The sequence below is a fragment of the Anguilla anguilla genome, chromosome 18 (assembly GCF_013347855.1).
Source record: "Anguilla anguilla isolate fAngAng1 chromosome 18, fAngAng1.pri, whole genome shotgun sequence".
In the NCBI taxonomy this organism is placed as follows: Eukaryota; Metazoa; Chordata; class Actinopteri; order Anguilliformes; family Anguillidae; genus Anguilla; species Anguilla anguilla.
Window position 1 is genome coordinate 11198777 of NC_049218.1, and position 12500 is coordinate 11211276.

Consider the following 12500-nt stretch of genomic DNA (forward strand, 5'->3'; position numbering starts at 1 on the left):
GGTGGCAGCGGCAGTGACTTAGGTGGTGAACCTGCACCAAAGCTGCCTGGCATTGAAAAAGGCAGGGGGCTACATGATCATGGAGCTCACTTTTATTTAACAGATTTAAACGTTTATGTACATCACCTCAAGTGAGAAAAGAACCCTGGTCCCCCCTAAGGGGTTTTATTGGCATGGCAAGAATACACTTACAGAATATTCTGTAAATAGTAAACCAGGAAACAACCTGGTTGTTATAATGAAATTATAATGGTGCAAATAGTGAACAAATTCATGTGTATTCCTGCTCATGCAGTATCTCTCAGGATTTAGAATAGTTATATATGTATTTGTATAGTTTTTTTTTTTCCGTATTGTTGACACTGTAGGTCTTGAGTACAGCCCTGTGTGCCTCAGTGCAGTTTCTGATTATGCAGCGTTCAGACAGGCTCTGCAGCCCTGTTCTGTCTGCAATTATGTCACTTAGCCTGTGAGGACGGGTCAGACACAGAACACCCGCGGCTCCGATACCAGCTGACTGAGGGGGCTTTTTTATCACTTAGCTCCTGGGCCTGTTCATTGCCTTCAATTGGAATGTGTCCTCGAAGCTTGATTTGAAGTGCGTGGGGAATTTTAATGCTCTTTCCTGGATACGTGTCGCGAGCGGATAACGGCCTGCTTCTGTCCTGCATGCGTTATCCGGTGTGCTGCACTGCGCTGGTGGAATGTTCCGACTGAATTCTACACGCAGTCGTTCTGTTGGATGCCTGTGTCATTTAGAGCATTTCTGCTGACAGTGTGACTCTCGCTCTCGTGCACTTGCATGCACGTGCGCACATACACATGTGGAAATACGCATATACCGGCACCTACACACATACACACACTTTCTGGCAGGCACGCACGTGCACGCGCACGTACGCATAAACACACATATACTGGCACACACACACACACTCACGTGCGCACACATATGCTGGCACGTGCATACACACACACACACATATACACAAACGCACACACACATGCACGTGCATACACATATACTGGCATGTGCGCATACACAAAAGTACACAAAAGCACATGCACACTGCACACACACACACATACTGGCATGTGCACACACACACACACACAAACGCACACACAGACGGACGAGAGCCCCCTTTTACTCCTTTATTTGTGAGGTGCGGCTGAAAGCGTGGCCCATTCTGTGCCCTCTCCACCTTTTGCCCTCAATCCTGGGTAATTACCTGCAGGTCCTGTTCCTTCATCCCCCCCCCCCACTTCCGCTCCCCCACGACCCCGCTCGCCCGCCTCCCCCCAATCACAGCGCAACAATGGAGCGGTGGCCGCCCCGCCATTCGCTGGCCGCGGACGCGCTGGCCTCTGGGTTAATGTCTTCCTCCCTCTCTTTTATCAACACAAACGGACTACTGTAGATGCACGCGGCCTGGGTTACCGCCCACTGGAAAAGTAATTATACACACAGCCCGGGCTAGCGCCAAGTGCAAAAATAATTATGCACACAGCCCACACCACCGCAGACAGATATGGCCTATAGATATGCACGGCATCAACCAGACAATCTCTATATCCGTGCGCAACCGCGCGGACGAGAATTGACCTTAAGAATAATTTAGCTGCTTACGGAGACAGATTTCAGACGCTGACAACTCCGATCCGTCGTTTATTCAGCTCGTAGCTGTCCATGACTTTTTACAGCGCGGCCCTGTCACGATGATGGAGCCGCTCGCCCTGCGCTGACGCCGATGCGGGGCGTTAGCGGTCGGAACGCGGAGCCGCCTGGAACGGTTCGTGGCGCGATGGACCCTGCGGTTCCGTCAGGCCTCTGTCTCGCTGCCTCGCTGCCTCGCGGCTCTCGGCTCGCGGCGGGGGAGCGGGGCCTCCGCTGCGCGCGCTCTGCCGCTGCGCAAACACAGCTGGCTCTGCCGCTCGCAGCCGCTCCGCGCGAGCCGCCGCCGCCGCAGTGGGGAACGCTGCCTCTTAGGGGCGGGCGGGACGGCGAATATGCGTAAAACGGCGATGTTTAAGTACAGAGACACTTCCTAGACCAGCGGCTCATTGGGGGCGTTTATTAGGCCACATCCTGTGGCGTGAGGGCCTTGATGTACTGTCGCGGCCTCTGGCCAGAACACCGGGCCATTACCCATAATCCATCACTTTAATTCCAGGTGCCAGACAGAGAGCTGAGTCTCTGGAGAGTCTCAGCTGGGGACTGCACCACCAGGGCCTGGATGTGCAGTCAAGACCCTGCGTCTGTAAAAATACTGTGTGAAGAGAACTCTTCTGAATTCACCGGAATGTGATGCTTTCACACGGTCAAATGAAAACCTGAAATCACACTGAGATAGGCTTCACTTTTTTTGGAACACTGAAGTCCAGCACAGTTGAGTCCGGCAGCTCAGCATTTTCTGATGATTAATTATGCTTGGAAAAAAAGATTCTCCTCAGTGCAGGGAGTATATGTGTTTTGTGTATTTGTGTATAAGTGTGTGTGTGTGTGAGTGTGTTGTGTGTGTGTGTGTGCATGCATGCATATGTGTGTGTGTGCGTGTGTTTGAGCGTACATGCGTGTGCGTGTGTTTGTGGGTTGTGTGTGCGTGCATGCATCGGTGTGTGTGTGTGTTTGTGTGTGTGTGTGTGTTTGTGTGCATACAGGAGGAGGGGCCGGGTGAGTGGGTGTAGGGGGCTGTGAGAGAGGGGCGAGGTTGGGGGACTCTGAGTGTCTTATCGCTCTCTGTCTGCCGTCTCCATCTGCCGGATGTAATTAGTGTGCAGCGAGCAGAGACACCAGCTGTCAGAGAGAGAGAGACGGAGAGAGGGAGCAGAAAGAGAGAAGGAGAGGAGAGAATAGCAAGAAGGAAGGAGAGGGCGAAAGAGAAGGATGAGAAAGAGAGCTGGAGCGGTAGAGGGGAGAGGATGAGAAAAGGAGAGCGAGAGATTGGGAAGAGAGCGAAGGATAAGGAGAGAGGTTTTGGAGCTGGTGGACGATGATGGAAACAGAAACAAAAGGAATGAGAAAGAGATAGTAAATGAATGGGTTGTGAAAATGAGCAGAGAGATGGGAAAACAGAAGGAGAGATGTGGGGAAAGGGGGGGAGAGAGAGTCAGGAGAGGATAAAATAAAGAAAGAGAGAATGGAAAATGATAAACGCCCGCACCTAGGCCTGCTGCTGAAATGGTATGAAATGCAAGGCCACGTATGCATTCTTCCTCTGTGCATTCCCGCAACCCTGCTGCGAAGCGGAGTGAGTTCCCCTCGTACTTTTGATTGGCTCTCCGTCGCTCCGTCTCTCCTCTGTACCTGAGAATGAGGCCTCTAATAAGACTGCAGGACTGTGACTAACCCCTATCTGTCACTCTGTCCCCTCCCCCCTGCCCCTCCCACAGGTAACACCAACAGCATGTTCGCTCTGGACTTTGTCAGTGGCTCCCTGACTGTGAGCGGGCAGCTGGACAGGGAGAACCCCCTCTACTCGGCTGGATTTATCCTCACTGTCAAGGTACAGTTGAAGGCGGGGTATATGTGGGGATTTGGTTGGGACATGGGGCGGGACATATGGTGTGGGGGGGCTGTGCTTGGAGCATGGGGAAAGGTGGGTGGGGCATTGGCAGGGATGTAGGTGGGACATTGTAGGACATAAAAAAAAACATCCAAAGTAAAAAGCAATGCCATGGACCTACCTTCTTTTTTATGGTGTAAAAAGCATTGCACATTTTCTCTGTACATTTAGTGCCAAGTCAAACTCCACTGAGGCACTGATAGTTACACTTAGGGTGGCATAATTAGCGGTGTGCTCTAGGACATCATTGCCTGGAATAAACTGAAACTTATGAAAACGAGGACTCCGGACTCACTCATGTCAGCTGTCTGGGCCCAGGCCTGGCTGCGCTGCTCTAAGAGATCCAGGTTCTGCTGAAGGCCCTCTACAGCAGGCCCGGGTCTTCTGCAGAGAGCAGGAGTCCCACTTCAGTGTCATTCGGGGTGAAGCCAGGGACTGCAACCCTGTCTCCACCTAACACCCCCAGGTTATTACTCTGCGTTTGTTTACTGTAGTTCCTCTCTGTCTCTGCCCAGAATTACACAGGACAGTTGCGGAGGGTGGAATATGTTATTGTTATAAATAATATTACTGTGGTTTTGGTAGAGGATTTCAGAGTAGAGGGGAAGAAGAATTGGAGGACTAATTGTTGCAGTCCGGTGCAGAAAATTTGGTTCAGGTGCTTTAATCGCAGCTCTTCCAATCAGTGATGGAATAGTGATGGAACTCAGTGGCCGGAAAACGCTGCCAGACTACAGGAAGTGATCCCAGTAAAGATGGCTACATGTGGAGAGATGGTGGTCTCACTGCGTTAAAAAGTCATTTCCCTGTCTGCTGACTGCATTATATTTCCTTTCCCAGTCGGATAGCAATTGACAAGATTAGTCATCTGAAAGGGGACTCTGTGTGTGTGTGTGTGTGTGTGTGTGAGCATGTGCACGCCTGTATACATGTAAGAAAGATTCCCTCTTCTGTACTCCATTATGCATTCCTGCCAGATTTCTCTTCTTGATTAAAATCAATGATTACAGCAGCAAGTAGAGAAACTGCATGAGAGAAAGTAGAAGAAGGAAATCTCAGAAAACATATTTATAAGTTATAGATTTTTCCTTTTTCTCTCACCCTCCTCCTCACTGTGCCTGGTGCGAGCCCTTTTGTGGCAGTATTGATTTGGAGTGCAAGAGTAATAAAACTAATTTCTCAACTTCACTGAGAACGGGCTGTGTACACGCTGGTGGTGCTGATGGTGCGGGGACTTTTAGGAATGTGTGTGTGTGTGCGTGTGTGTGTGTGTGTGTGTGTGTGCGTGCGTGCATGTGTGTGTGTGTGTGTATAGTGCAGTAGTGTGTGTGTGTGTGTGTTTGTGTGTGTAGAGCAGCAGTGCGTGTGTGTGTGTGTGTAGTGCATGTGTGCGTGTGTGTGTGTAGTGCATGTGTATGTGAGTGTGTGCGTCTGTGTGTGTGTAGTGCAGTAGTGTGTGTGTGTTTGTGTGTGTAGAGCAGCAGTGCGTGTGTGTGTGTGTGTGTAGTGCATGTGTGCGTGTGTGTAGTGCAGTAGTGTGTGTGTTATGAGAAAAGGATATGAGCACATTTACCCCCAACTCCCTCCTATGTTGCAAATAGCCCCCCAACACACTCTGTCAGACCTCTGCATCACTCTGTCATTAAGACAACCCACTACCCATTCCCATATCCCTGAGACAGAGAGAATGAGAGAAAGAAAAAGAGAGAGAGTGAGAGAGAGAGAGAGAGAGAGAGAGAGAGAGAGAGAGAGCAGGGTGGATTGTTGCACTAATATTCCTACCTGTGTGTAAGCTACTGTGTTCGGTGCTGCTGTTATTGAATCATGTAGGCATGCCTCGCACATGGGATTCAATCAGCTCCTCTCAAGTGTATATGCTCTGACAGTGTGGATGCATGTATGCCACACCGGTACAGCAAATTAAGATAAAAGAGAAAATAAAAGAGAGAGAGAGAGAGAGAAAGGACGAGGGAACAAGAGAGAGAGAGTAAGAGAAAGAGAGGACGTGATTGCTTCACTGACAATAGGAACCTTTCCTCTTTACTGCGCTTGGCCTCTCCCCTGTGGTCTTTCTCTGGCCCCACTTAGTCCTCGGATATTTGATTGCATGTGTCCCTCTCCTCTTTTTCATCCAATAACAGCACATTGTAAATGCAATGAATCAATAAAGCAGGGACTGCTCTCTGGCCTGTCAGCTTTCTCCCTTCTCTCTCTCTCTCTCTCTCTCTTTCACTTTCTAAGCAACTTTATATTATGTAAGACATGGGCAGAATTGGGATGGTTTCGTTTTTTACTCTAGCTTTATTGTGTTTTTACTTATTTGATTTATTTATTGGTTTTATCATTGTCTTATTGGAGGTCTGTTTTCTGATGGTCGTATTGTTCTGTATTGGTTTTATTGTGTTTCAATTTGTTCCTTTTAAAATATTTCTTGTCTTTTTTGTTCCTTTTTCATGTATTTTAGAAGCATTGCTATGGAGTGAAAGTTACTGCTTTTTTTGCAATTATGTTTTGAGTTGTTCAAATAAGTGGGACATAAAAATCAAATCTCTCTCTCATACTCGTCTGCCCTCAACATCTCTGTCCATCATAGGATCTCTTGTAGAGAAATGAAGGTGGATTATACAGTCATAATGATGTTGTGTGTGTGTGTGTGCATGTGTGCATGTGTGTGTGTGCGTGTGTGTGCGTGTGTGCGCGCGTATGTGTGTGTAAATATGGTGCCGTGTGAATTTGGTGTTGGGCAGTTCACACCACCAACCCCTCCCTTTCAATCACGTGCTGGACTGCTGGAGTCTGGGACTCATACCCACTGCTACCTACTACACTAGCCACTTTACTGAACTACTGTCAGCCCTAGCTCGCTGTGGAAACCACTTAATGCCATTCTTTTTTCTTGCTATAGCTATTAATTTCTTTTTTTTTGTCTGTCATTTTTATACTTATAATCTTTAGACATTTATATTTGTGATCTTTATAATTATATTCGGCAGGAATAGCCAGAGTAATAATTGCAATATACCATTATTTGTGTTTGTTACACATGGAAAATAAAATCAAACTTGAAAATTGAAAAATGCACTACATAAATTGACATGTTAAATTATGAATTTGGTACTCTCAGATATGCAAGCAATAATATTGATGTTTTTTTCACTGGGTCAGAGGGCACACAAATAGTTTGAAATGTCTGTAAGGAGTGAGAGTGGTTATATCATTGTAGTTATTTCTGTGGGAAGCACTGAAAAATTCCACAAGTGTACAGCTATCGGGTTTGTCTCACAAAACATTAACTTTGTGCCATCTCAGTACAATACCGGTTTTTATATTTAATCTGATTATTTGGTCTTTTAAATAAGTGCAGAAATTTGACTCTCCTGCTGTGGTTTTGCTTAACTAGTGAAATGAGGCTGCCCGTGAAAGTTCCGCTGCTCTGCTCGCTCTCCTCAGGGCACGGAGCTCAACGCTGACAACACTCCCACGAACGCCACGGTGAGGACCACCTTCACCATCCTGGTGGTGGACAAGAACGACAACGCGCCGCGCTTCAACAGCTCCGAGTACCGCGTGCTCATCACCGAGCTGGCCCAGGTCGGCTTCGCCCTGCCGCTCTTCATCCAGGCCGAGGACAAGGACGAGGTGGGGGCCGGCACCAAGGGGGGAGGTGGGGGGGGCAACTAACATCAGGAAAGAGAGGGAGAGAAATACAAGGAAGAACAAGGAAGAGGGGGGTGGAGGAGTAAATCGATGGAAAACTTGAGAGAGAACAGTAACAGGGTCATTCACCTTTTCAAACACACCTGAAAGGGGCTACAGTAGTAATTAATTCAGATTTGTCCAAGGGCTGTTTGGAATTAACGAAGATCTCCATGCAAGCTTATAGCTTAAATTAAAGTGCTGCAGGATTCCTTTTTTATATAAACTGTGAACGAAGTTAGCCCTGTGCCATATTAAAGCTGTGTGGGCATCTAGCTCTCTTGCTTATATTCTCTGTGCTCTCGTACCTGTTCAACACAGTATTATTATGATAGTTTATTTACATACTTCTGTAGAGTATGTTTATCTAAATGCAATAGCCTGTCTTTTGTGTAATAGTTTTCATTAAACTAATTCCATAGAATGTGGCCTAGATTGATAATGCTAAGTGGCTTCAAAGAGAAGTAAGGTTTGTTACCATTGAATCACATTAAACAAGGAAGCAAAGTGTGTTGTGGAATCGGGGTTGATCTGTAAGTGCTGTAACACTGTTGTGCAGACAGGGGGCAGTGCTCTTATCTGTGAGAGATCTGAGCTGTTCTCAAATTTAGATGGAGGTACAATTTGGTTAGTGCTAGACTGAGAGGTCTGTGCTGTGCTTTGAGTTATAGGGTCAGTTAGCTCTGTGCTGTGCTTTGAGTCATAGGGTCAGTTAGCTCTGTGCTGTTCTCTGTGCTGTAGTGTCAGTTAGCTCTGTGCTATTCTCTGTGCTGTAGCGTCAGTTAGCTCTGTGCTGTGCTTAGAGCTACAGGAGATGATCCTTTGCTGTTGGGAGCTATCTGTCAGTCCACAGGGAGCAGTGTCAGACCGGCCTGTTGAACACCATCCTCTTTAGTTTTACATCATGTGTCCGCCAGTCCCCATTAGCTGTATCTAACAGGCCCACACAAACACACACACACACACACACACCCACACACACTCCTCTGCACACACCCACACACCCAGACAGCCCAGGACTAGGAGCCCATTCGACTCGACTACAGTTTAATTTGCTTTGGAAGAGATGGGATGGAGCATCAAATTATACCTAACGAGGAAAATCAATCACCTTGGGTAGAGATAAGCCGAAAGCTAGTCAACTCTGATTGATTCCAGCAGAGCGGCCGTCTGGGTGGAATTTGACAGATAACCGCTAGTGGAGTGGAAGCGGGGGGGGGGGGGGGGGGAGAGAGAGAGAAAAGAGAGAAGAAAGGGACAAAGAGGGGTAGCATAACTAATGTAGACATGGGGAGAGTGAACAGAGGTAAACAAGGCCAGAGAAAGAGAGTGGAGGTGAGAGAGAAGGAGAGAGCGGTATTTAAGGGCAGGACTTATTTCTGTTTATTTATTGCCTGTTGGCATGGAGATTGCGAGCCGTGGCGAGGGACGGGAGCAGCGTTCCGCAGACGCGTCTTGGCCAGGTGACGCGCCCACCTGGCGGGCGATAAGAGGCGTGTCAGCACCGCACGGTCTCTCTCTCTCTCTCTCTCTCTCTCTCTCTCTCTCTCTCTCTCTCTCTCTTTCCATCGCTTTCCGCTCAGAAGCTCCCGGCGAATCCGCCCTGTCGTTTCTGCACCTCAAAGTTTATTATTATTTATTTATATGTTCTTCGTGCAACCTGAAGTGGTCTGTTAAGTCTTCTGTCACCATGGCTTAGGTGAAGGGTGTGAGACCTGCTCAGAACTATAGAGACTCAGAAGAATCAAATTCCCGTAGTGGCTGAGCATGAGATTACCCTGTGTGTGTGCGAGGGGACTGTGATGGATGCCAGGTGTTGGGCTTTTAACATAGATTTTCTGTTTAAGGACCAGATACTCAATACCAGCAATTCTCAGGCCTTACATCTGTAGCACTTCCTTTACTTTGAGGTTTTTAAAAATGTTTCTGTTGGTAATAGGGTTGTTCTGGTGTTGCTTCTGGCTTCAGATGTTCATATTGAGCCAGAAAAGCAGGAAACCAGAGCACCAGAGCTTCACTTCAGCTGTCCGGGGCAGATCACATGTGTGTGACCACAGTACCAGACCTCAGTCAAATTATTTATCTACAAGTCAGTAGGATCCAAATGAGGTTCATTTCATGAGAGTTACGGTTAACACCACTTCAGTTTCCTGTTTCTGAAAAATGTTTTTGTTACAGTGTCTCTGTAAAAAGTGCTGCACAAATAAAATGAACTGAATATTTGATATATGTTAAAATCCTTTGGGTACCTGTGAAAGTCTTTTAGACTATAGACAGTTTAAAAAGAAAATCTTGTTTTCACCAATATCCGGAACAACAGTTTTCTTTGATTATATGCGTTGGTTAGAAAAATGTTTTTTTTTTAAACTTCTAAGTGTCTAGGCCCTGGTCTGTTACCGGGTGAGCACCCATCCAAATAAACTGGTCTTTTTTTCTCATTTCGAATTGTAAGCCACCTTGGATAAATGCAGTCAGCCGAGTGACTGAACTCCATCAAGAAGACGGATTTGGGCAGGTTAAGTGTAGTGCGCAGATACCCTGCAAAAGGCACTCTGTGCCATTTCAAACTGGCAGTGCTATGCCTGAGAAAGCACTGTTGTTCTGCACAGACTTCTGGGCACAGACACGATAGCGTGAACACGCACCTGTGAATACAAGCACTACCAGTATCACTGTGTATAATGCTGTAGAACACTGTAAATGCATCCACTATACTGTGTTTAATACTGTAGAACACTGTAAATATAGCTACTATACTATTTATAATACTGTAGAATACTGTAAATACATCCACACTATTGTATGTGATATTGTAGAACACTGTAAATGCATCCACTATACTGGATATAATACTGTAGAGCACTGTGAATACATCCATTATATTCTGTACTATAGACTAGTGTTTGCACACAGACACACCCGTGCAAGCATGCGTGCATGCTGGACATGCGTGCTAACAAGCTTATCTTCACGCTGACAAGCTGTTGGTATACGCATGCACGCAGGAGTACATTCTGTACGAACATGCAAAACAAAGCTGTTGAAACCACATCCTCTTCTTGTCCTACAGTACAGATGACAGGCAATGATTGCCAGGCATTAATCTGAGACGTATTCGCTGATGTGCTGGGACAGAGAAGTGATGAATTGCGGCTAACTCTGATACGTTCCTTGTCACTCGCGCACATTTTTTGTCTAAGTCAAACTTTCCTCGCCTGCTCGTCCAAAACTTTCGGCTGAGCCCCGTGACAGGACGTTTTCTGCCAGAGATCAGCGTGGATGAGGCAAATGGATCAGCAATTACCGTTATGGGCAGTTTGCGGTGACATGCCTGCATATTGGATGGCTTTTTAAATAGGAGCCATCTTCCGTAATGGTATTTAAGTGATGGAAACAAAAACAAGAGGCCATTTCACTGTCGCCGTAAAACACAATCGATTGCTGTCTGCGCGTCGCCCTTCTCTCTGCATGGACTGTTTGCCCGAGTCGGCGCGTTTGAAAAAGAAAAGAAAAAAAAACCTGGGATGGGAATCTGGCATGGAGATCTCGGAGTGCGATTCTGTATTTCACACTCTTCTGCTGGACTCTCTTCGGTGTCCACAGAAACACACAGCGCGCCGAAGTTGACAAATCCTCATATGCTCAGAGGGGAGATGCTCCTGTTGGTTTTTTCCTGATCTGTTCTGACCACAGACCAGTACACATGACCCAATGAATAGATAATAATTAAAATACAAATGTAATGTACTGTGAGAATAACAAATAAATTATAAAGGTAAAAGCAAGTTTAGCTTTTCTGCATCTCTGTGAACTGTACAAAACACTACTAGTAACCTTTATGCTATCACCTATGTAATAGTTAACACTGATCAAGCATGTAGAAAAGACAACGATTGATGGGATTAATGTTTAATAAAATACTTAATAGATCAGTCAGTGACTGAGATTGAAATTAATAATGCATTTATTGCAAGGTTATTACTATATTATAACATGTGTAATCGACTAATTTATTGTCTTTTTATTTTATTCAGGTCAAATCGATAAAATTGCATATTTGCCCCGTACAGAGAAATGTTACAGGATCAGACGACACAGATAAGGTAGTACAGCCGACTGTAATTCCAGTATTAGAGTAGGCAGTAGCAGGCCTATTATCCTGAAGTGACAGGCTGTTTATGCCAGCACGTTAAACGAATAGAGTCAAGGAGTTTCTGAATATCAGTGCTTCCCCACAGCGAATACGCTTATGAATAGAATGCCATGCGATGTTTGACTTTCTTTCATGAAAAGGAGTACTACGATGCTTTAAAGATATCTTCAATCGTGTGGGTAAGCAACCGTTTGAAAGCTATTATGCGTGCATCTTGCTCTTCATCACGTCGTGATATTTTTATTCTGCGGTTACATTTTGCAGATAACAATTTACATACGTTATGCAATGCGATGGTGCCTTTTCCCTGCACACAAAGCAAAGAGAACGCAGGGGGAGATGACAGATGAGGGCGCGTGTGATCCGGGACGGCTTCCGAAGCACGGGCCTATTTAAAGGTTTTCGGTGGCGTCGCTGGTTATTTATTTTTTCAGCCTTTAATCTTTTTCGTGGTTGTTGCAGAAACGGAACACTCCAGGTTAAATGTTTATTGAACTCCGAAACAATTTTCTCTCCGCGGATCAATCGCTCCGCCGTGGTCACGAGCCGCTTCGCCGGCAAATGGATTCCTGCAGAAATTGAAAAGGGGGGTTTATAATTTGCCGCCGGTGGGGACACAGTTCATTACGCCCGCCGCGTTCGGCGCTGGCGCTGGCCCCGGCGCGCGAGGCGCGGCCGCGCGGACCCGCGGACCCACCACCGCGCCCGTTTCGATAAGGATAGACCTCGACCCCGACGCCCGCGCGAAACGAGAGAGAGACGGATGGAGGGAAGACAGAGAAGAGGAAAAAAAGGGGCGAAAGAGAGCGAACCGAGATGTGATTACCGAGCGGAGATATGCAGGATGATATGAACGATGGGCCGAGAAAGAAAGAAAGAAAAAAAGAAAGAAATGGAAAAGCAGGACAGTATTGATTTGGCTCCTGGATCTTATGTTAATGAATGCAGCTTTGAGTGAGAGGGTACCTTTACCCACATGCACACACACACACACACACAAACACACATGCACATACACACTCACACACACACGCAAGCACACATACACTTACACACACGCACACGCACATGCACACATTCAACGT

At 46.6% G+C, this 12500-nt stretch overlaps 1 protein-coding gene across 4 annotated transcripts in view; it reads left to right on the forward strand.

Annotated features, from left to right (window-relative positions):
* The window catches only part of cdh23 (cadherin-related 23), a 177541-nt gene that overhangs the window by 84665 nt on the left and 80376 nt on the right, over positions 1-12500 (forward strand). For all 4 annotated transcript variants that reach the window (XM_035399765.1, XM_035399762.1, XM_035399764.1 and 1 more), the window contains exons 10-11: positions 3394-3506; positions 7017-7205. In XM_035399765.1, the coding sequence (XP_035255656.1) occupies positions 3394-3506; positions 7017-7205 (302 nt within the window). The remainder of the gene's footprint in view (positions 1-3393; positions 3507-7016; positions 7206-12500) is intronic.